The 8,321-nt window shown below is 31.6% G+C and overlaps 1 protein-coding gene across 1 annotated transcript; it reads left to right on the top strand.

Moving 5' to 3' along the window:
- Positions 1 to 3,822: 3,822 nt before the first annotated feature.
- LOC123661228 (telomerase Cajal body protein 1 homolog) lies at positions 3,823 to 7,025 on the top strand. Its single transcript, XM_045596215.1, has 5 exons — positions 3,823 to 4,238; positions 4,446 to 4,634; positions 5,445 to 5,608; positions 5,848 to 6,137; positions 6,751 to 7,025. Exons 1-5 carry the CDS (start codon positions 3,823 to 3,825, stop codon positions 6,988 to 6,990), a joined length of 1,299 nt encoding a protein of 432 aa, XP_045452171.1. The 3' UTR covers positions 6,991 to 7,025.
- Positions 7,026 to 8,321: the final 1,296 nt, after the last annotated feature.

Genomic DNA, 8,321 nt, shown 5'->3' with positions numbered 1-8,321 from the left:
GCCTTTGTACATTTATTTTTTTTAGAGATAGTAATCTCTATGTGTAAATAACTGTTTTATGTAAAAAAAATTCCGAGTGGTGTGCAATAAAGTATATTCTATTCTATTCTATAAATATAAATAGTTTGAACAAATTTAACGTTTATATCATAGGACAGGTGTACGCTGCGCGTGCGCATAGACAATGATGCGAAGCGAAAAAATTGCAGATATTCGTAATAAAAAAGATACTAATCGATAGATTTTCAATAGCTCAATTCAACTACGTTGTCCTTTTAAATTGCTCACCTCAAATTATTTAATTACAAATCAAAAAAGTCGTTGAAAAATATTCTTATATCTATTTTTTTTTTAAATTAAGGTTCATCCATAAGTTCTTCTACTTTTTCGTTTGCAACAACCGATCGGGACGCAGACGTCCTATCCGTCGACGAAGATCCGGGCGTAGGGAAATCACCGTATTCCCGGAAATTATTCGAATTTTTCTCACCTTTTAAACCTTCCCTAGACCTCTACGAACATTTCAAGAGCAAGATAAGATAAATCCGTTCAGCCGTTCTCGAGTTTTAGCGAGACTAAAGAACAGCACTTGATTCTTATATATATAGATAATAGATAATAAGATTAAGGAAAGTGGAGCTGTTCCAAACTATACTTGAGCAATTATAAATGCAACTTGAGCAGTTCTTTAACACGTTGAGCAATTTAAAATATTGTATACATCAAAAGATATAGGAGTTTGAAAATATTGATAAAAGAATTTTTTTCAACGACTTTTTTGATTTTTAATTAAATAATTCGAGGTGAGCAATTTAAAAGGACAACGTAGTCGAATTGAGCTATTAAAAATGTATCGATTAGTATTTTTTTTTTACAAATATCAATATTTTATTTGTTCAAACTATTTATACTTATTTAAAAATTAAGGGAAGTGGATCTGTTCCAAACTATACTTGAGCAATTATAAATACAACTTGAGCAGTTTTTTAACACTTTGAGCAATTTAAAATATTGTATACATCGAAAGATATAGGAGTTTGAAAATATTTGATTTTTTTTTTTAAATTTTGATTTTTAATTATATAATTTGAGGTGAGCAATTTAAAATGACAACGTAGTTGAATTGAGCTATTCAAAATCTATCAATTAGTATTTTTTTTATTACAAATATCATTATTTTGCAGGCTGGGGTGGGGTACGTATTTAACGGATGACGAAAACCTACCCCACCCCAGCCTGCAAAATAATGATACTCGTAATTAAATTTTTTAATTAAAAATCAATAAAACCGTTGAAAAAAAAATTTATCAATATTTTCAAACTCCTATATCTTTTGATGTATACAATATTTTAAATTGCTTAAAGTGTTAATAAACTGCTCAATTTGCATTTACATTTGCTCAAGTACAGTTTGGTACAGCTCCACTTACCTTAATTTTTAAATAAATATATATAGTTCGAACAAATTTAACGTTTATATCATAAGCCAGGTGAGCGCTGCGTATGCGCATAGACAATTGAATCGCATCATTATTTTATTTGTTTAAGCTATTTACTTAATTCATGATCAAGGTGTACATTAAAGAGTATAATAATAAAATACGGAACATTGAGATAGGTAGACGTTCATAGCATATACTTATATACTCTTTGGTTAATAGTTAATGGAAAGCAAACCAAAATAAATGATGGCTGGCAATTTGACAGTAAAAATTGTTTTCGTTTGGTTTTTATATGATTTTTATTAAAAAAAAAATATCTAGGCTAGTTGCCTATACTCTGTTTTTTTTCGCTACGGACTAAATTGACACATGCAAATGTCAATTTTCGAAATAATGATACCAGCTTTTTAGTAATAGTACTGTACTACGAAACCGGTTTTATGAATCGTAATTTTTTAATTTTTTTTGCCCACATAATTTTATCATTATTATTTGACGAATCTTTTAAAAATCATGGTAACTATGGAGCATCAGATAAAAAAAAAATATTTTTTTATTGTAATTACTCACTATACGGAGTAAATACAAAAATTATTTATTTGTTGTTGAAGAATACGCAATAACAAGTTAGAAATTGGTCGATAGACCGTAGCTAATGCCATAAAAGTGGGTGTCGTAAGAGGCGACTAAGGGATAACAAGGTTCCACAACCAGCCGACCGATGACGGGATAACCATCCAACTGCTGGCTTTGAAATACACAGGCCGAAGACGGGCAGCAGCGTCTTCGGTGCGACAAAGCCAGTACTGCGGTCACCAACCTGCCTGCCCAGCGTGGTGACTATGGGCAAAACACATGAGTTCACGTTATTTTTGGCGTAAACTTGTGGAGGCAGTCCAGCAGTGGACTGTATAGGCTGTAATGATGAATGCCATAAAAAACGAAAACACGTTGCTATTTTGAATACACGGCATTCGTTCTTCAATCTCTGAAGTGTTCAAATGCGCCCGTTGTCGTATGCGATTTCACGTGTTATTTGTTTCCTTTTCGTTGACTTTGTTTGTTTTGTTTTTTTTTTGTTACGTTGCTTTTTTGTTCTTTAGTTTTATTATTTTGTTTGAGCCATATATGATGGACGTTCAACCTTCAACTTTGTCGTGTAAATGCGACGAAGAAAACTTTTCGCCAAGAAAAAGACAAAAGCATATTTCTTTCGCCAAAAGTGAAAAAAACATGATAATGAACGCGTACAAATATGTATACACCGAAAAGAGAACAGAATCTCCAACCTAAACGCTGAAGAAAAACCAATGTGTTTTAAAAACTGCTGAAATTTTAAACATAGCCAGGAGTTCGGTATACAAAGTGCGCAAGGAGAATGAGAATTTGAGCGTTCAAAAAGTTGCACATAAGGCAAATTATAAAGAGAAACTGGTACCTCCGCTACCACTGCCACTCTTCGGAACTCCATGGTTATGCAGATATTATAGAGATATCCATGGTTAAAGTTTTGAGATTAGAAGAAAAATTCCGCAGCTCTCACACGTTTATTTCACATTTCACATGTTATTTTCGAACAGGAGTACGTAAAACTGATCTCGATTGCAAGATCAATAAACGATACGAACTGACATAAACGACATACGATCACTTTCAATATTCTATCTATCTCTGAATTTGCTTACAAGAGATATAATTTTGACGTGAGCTCCATAGAAATTGCGTCAAAAATCTATCGCTAAGAGGCAAAACCAGAAATAGATTGACTATTGAAACAGCCGTATAGACAACATAGACTGAGATAGATAGATCTTCATAACCATTGGTTTCCGAACGATGGCAATGTTTCCTAGTATAGCTCCCCATCCACCCTCCACCCTCCATTCCCCAAAACCCCATAATTCGATAGTGCTTAATCTAAGAGATAGCCTTAATTTGCATGTGATTACTAAGCTTAATAAATACTTAAAAAATAACTGTTTCATTTATCATATCTATACATTAGCCATACAGGTACATATATAGGTATGCCTATAGGTACATTACGGTTGTCGCCACATTCTAAAATTTTTAAGACACATTTTTGTAATTATTGCTGAAAAACGATACTAAATTGTAAATTACGTAAAGTTCCGGTGGTGGCATATCACTATTAATGATTCACAAAAAACTAGCAACACAGCTTATGTCAATTTAGTCCGTAGCGAAAAAAAACAGGCTATAGTTGTTTGCAACCAGCGCCCGGCGGATAGGTATAATTGAAATTGGGTATAATGTGATGGAGTACCTTTATATATTCTTTGGGTTGGAGTAATAAAATCGTAGTTTTATTAACAGTATACGGTTGCGTTTTATCAAATTTTTAAGTAGAAATTTCAAAATGAATGAAGAAGTAAATCTCACCGATAAGACTGAAAGTAGTCTAAACGATAATAGTAATATTGAAAGTATCGAATCATATGAAGCAAGTTTGTTCCAGTATCCACGTTTATTTTCAAGCAAAACTTTAGTAGAACTATGTAATTCCTCTTGGTCTCCTTCTAATTGTGCTAGAAATGAAGTTCAGCCTTATTTACGTGGATGTAAATGGTCTCCAGACGGCACTTGTTGTTTGACAGTGGTAAATAACGATGGAGTGCATGTCACAGAGCTTCCTAAAGATCTCTACACTGGATCCGTACATCCTGAACGGACAATTGACATTTTAGATTCAGTAATTCATGTTAAAGAGGCTGGACTAGTATACGATTTTTGTTGGTATCCTGGGATGAATAGTCATCTCCCTGAGAGCTGCTGGTAAGACAATAAAAAAAATTCAATTTTTCGAGACCAGATTTCTCCTATACATAACTGTTTTAATTACCTGATAAAAAAAAAAAACTGCATTCTTATAAATGCTAGGGTATTTTTATACTTTTCATTTACTTAAAAGTACCATTAGTATAGCATAAAAATATATAAAAAGTAGTTGAATTTTTATTATTTATATAAATATAATTTTAGCTGGATCACAACTAAACAGAATGCTCCAGTACAGATGTGGGATGCATTTGATGGTTCTCTGAGGTGTTCATATCGGGGTTTCAACGCTTTTGACGAGATGGAACCGGCTATGTCCGTCACATTCACTACAGACGGTACAAAAATAGTTGCAGGATATAAGAAGTTTCTACGTACTTTTGATGTTGAAAGGTAGTATAATATTGACACGAGATTTTAACATTATCGGGCATAGATACAATGAATGAAATGAAGTTTCAAAAGTCCCTTTAAATTTACTTGAATTATGAAATTTTTAATTTTGTTTTGAGGATTAAACATATCAGGATGCAGTTTTTTCTTGACTGTCAAAATTTTGCACATGTTATGTGATTCATTGTGCTTACATTCAGCCTCTAACATCCCACTGCTAGGCATAGGCCGCTTTCTCCATTTAGGAGAAGAATTGGATCTTAATCTACCACACTGCTCTACTGTGGTTTGGCATCTGCTAACCATAGTAGGGAACAATCTATAACTATAATTCATTGTAGGGAACATGTTTATGTTTCCTACTATAAGTAATGATCGCTATCAGATATTTACGATAACAACTGGGACCGACAGCTTGACATTTTCTCTGAAGGACTGTAGAGAGACCCACAAGGACAGACATCCAAACTGAAAAAAAAAATTTGTAAAAATACAAATATCCATCCCGAGCGGGAATGGAACCTGCTGTCAGTGTTTTAGGTGACTACTCGCACCACTACACCAGAGTGGTTGTTATGGTGCTTATTGTGATTTATGATGGTATAGAAATAAGTCAATGTACTATGTTTCATTGATGTCTTTGGAAATCAAATCATTATAAAACAAAAAGAAAAACATTAAATATAATAAAACATTAATTACATAAAACATTGAATATTATCACATAATATTCAACAAAAACTAAAACGCTCACCATACGATACTATTTTCATTTTAAATGGTAAATTACTTGATTCCTTTTTTCTTCAGACCTGGGCGTGATTTTGGAGAACACAAGATAAAATCATCAGCAACTTGCCTAACCACCATTACGAATTTACTAGCTGTGGGTTCATGGAATACCTCTATAAGTCTTTATAATATGAGTCAAGAAGGAACTTATAAAAGCATTGGAAAAATGCATGGGCATTCTGGTATTTATTATTATTATTTTTTTTATATAAATTGGTGATGGCTCTATTATTTATTTTTCTTACAAATACGATTACTAAATATATTTTAGTGAAACATTATTTACTTTGTTAAAAAAAAATTGTTATTTTTACTTAAAAAAATTGTGAAAAAAATGGTGCAAAAGTTTAACCATTTCAAAATTGCAAAACCTTAATTCATAGATAATTATATGTATTTAAATAACTTAAATTTTTATTAGGTGGAGTAACACACATAAAATTTACACCAGATGGACAAAAATTGATTTCTGGAGCTAGAAAAGATCATAGGCTACTTGTATGGGATATTCGTTACTACAAGAGGCCCCTCAACATCCTTAAAAGAACCGTAGACACAAATCAAAGAATTTATTTTGATATTTCTCCTTGTGGTAAATATTTAGTTACTGGAGGTACAGATGGTGTGGTCAAAGTATGGGATATGGATAAAGTTAGGTGGACTAGCAGTATTGACATAACTGATGTTTCAAAGGAGAATGCTTCTTACAGAGTAAGTTTTAATAAGAATAATTTTTATGTTTAATCTTGTTTTATCTTTTATAATTAAGTACTTAATGTAATTTACTATTCAAATTGATATGTTTGGGTAAGGTTTGAAATTAGATCATATTTTACTAAGGTGAATAATTATACTATTAGATAATTTTTTGAGATAAAGTATGATAGATTGTAAGTTTGATTTCCAAAAATATCTGAAAATTAGACCGATTATCTGTAGCTCGTAGTTTTTGAGTAACAGCTAAAAACTAGGCTTATAAAAAAATATGAATTAAAATTACAAGTTACATTAGCGTAAATGCACTGTGCACACAATTTTAATTTTATTGTAAAATCCTTTAATATAAATTTTTCGTGACCACTACTGGAGCAAAGCAAATTTGAGTCATTCTATACAAATTGTTTATGAATAATTTTGTACTTAAATTAAAAATAGTACCTACTGAAGTCCATCATACTACACAGATTGTTTTTCATATAGAAAACTAAAAAAAGTAATATTTTAATTAATTAATAGACTGTAGTTAATATTTTATCTGATTCAATCATAAAATTCAAAAGTGTAGTGTAAACTTGTATCAATATATCAATATTTTTCTTTACAGTTTATGTTACACACTGACTGTTGTAACAGTCTTTCAATTCATCCATTGAGACCGATCCTTGCCACTGGATCAGGTCAATATCATTTTAATGACCCTATATCAGTAATTGAAGATTCAGAGAAGGATATAGATGATCTAACACAAGTTGATCTATCTATGGAGGGAGATTTAAAGTATTCAACTAATGCTGAAAATAGTTTAGTGTTTTGGTGGATTGGAGATATACCAAATATTACGTAGATTAAGTGTTATTCTATAAATTTTAAAAACAGTTACGGCGTCGCTTCTTTTCTTATCAAGATCCATCCGAAGTCCCACACCCCCAGACCTTTCTTATTTACTGATTGATAAAATGTATTATATCTTACTGTATTATAACTGTCACACAAAATACTAACATTTCGATATGCATTAGGAGCTGTTAAGACAATTATGATTTGTTTGTATTTATATTTTTTTTATCCTTTATACAGCAATTTTTTCTACAAGTGCTGTGTATGGTATTTTGGTGTAAAATAAGATAAGAAAAAAAAAACATGTTTACATCATGTTTACATATTTAATTATTTACCAGTAGTTAAATCATGAGATGATGATCAAAATCATCCACGAAATTGCGCCAACGAAATTGATTTTTTTTTCTCCAATTTTTCAGTGTGCTTACGAATGTGTTTCAGTATTTAGTTTATGATATTGTTTAAAATTTTTGACATTTCAATGGCATTTGCAACTATCTTTTGAATGTTTTAAAATAATTACTTATATTTTCATACCTAATATTTTTTTTTTAAATCTTACGGGTCTGGTAACTATATATTTATAAATATTGAAGATGCAATCGGCCTGTAACATCCCACTATTAGGCATAGGCCTCTTTCACCATGCTGCTCCACTGCATCAGAGGCGGCTCGTAATATTTATTGATGGGGGTTCACAAAAAAATAAATAAACGAAAAACTAGAGCTTACCATTTATTTATTTGTATTGAAACTCCATTTCGTCCATGCAGATTCACCACCACTTCAGACTCACAAGGACGTATCCAAACCGAAAAGAAATATTTGTACATATACAAATATCTAACCCGCGCGGGAATCGAACCCGCAAACCGTCAGTGTTTTAGGCGTGTACTCGCATCACTATACCAGAGCGGTTGTTGAAATATCAAAGATGATTTATCGTAGTTGAACTTGTAAAAGTTTCCCTGTTTTTTCTAAAGATGCCATAATACAACTTAAAATACTTATTTATATATTATAATATATATTATATATTTCGTGTCACGATGTATGCTAGCGATAATCTCCGAAATTACTGAACCAATTTTTATCCATTTTTGTAAGCATCTGTAATTTGGTACAACTTAGCAGATGGGGTATTTTTTATCTCAATTATTGATCTCAATATTGGTTATTGTATATTAAATATTTATTAAACGACTTTGGCATCTAAGTTGCACAGATGTCCGGTAGATGGCGCGGTTTCTCTATTTCTAGATTGTTGATGGTGCGTTTGAATATAGAATTACAAATATTCTACTAAATTATAATTACTGAGCCACAGCAACGCGT

Source organism: Melitaea cinxia, chromosome 16 (genome assembly GCF_905220565.1).
Source record: "Melitaea cinxia chromosome 16, ilMelCinx1.1, whole genome shotgun sequence".
NCBI classification, from domain to species: Eukaryota; Metazoa; Arthropoda; class Insecta; order Lepidoptera; family Nymphalidae; genus Melitaea; species Melitaea cinxia.
The sequence above is the reverse complement of the archived record's forward strand: the minus strand, read 5'-3'. Positions and strand labels throughout refer to the sequence as shown.

Coding starts and splice junctions, on each gene's coding strand:
- LOC123661228 (XM_045596215.1), top strand. CDS start 3,823: ATGAATGAAGAAGTAAATCTCACCGATAAGACTGAAAGTAGTCTAAAC. Junction 4,635..5,444: donor CGTACTTTTGATGTTGAAAG/GTAGTATAATAT, acceptor TTTTTTCTTCAG/ACCTGGGCGTGATTTTGGAG. Junction 5,609..5,847: donor AAAAATGCATGGGCATTCTG/GTATTTATTATT, acceptor AATTTTTATTAG/GTGGAGTAACACACATAAAA.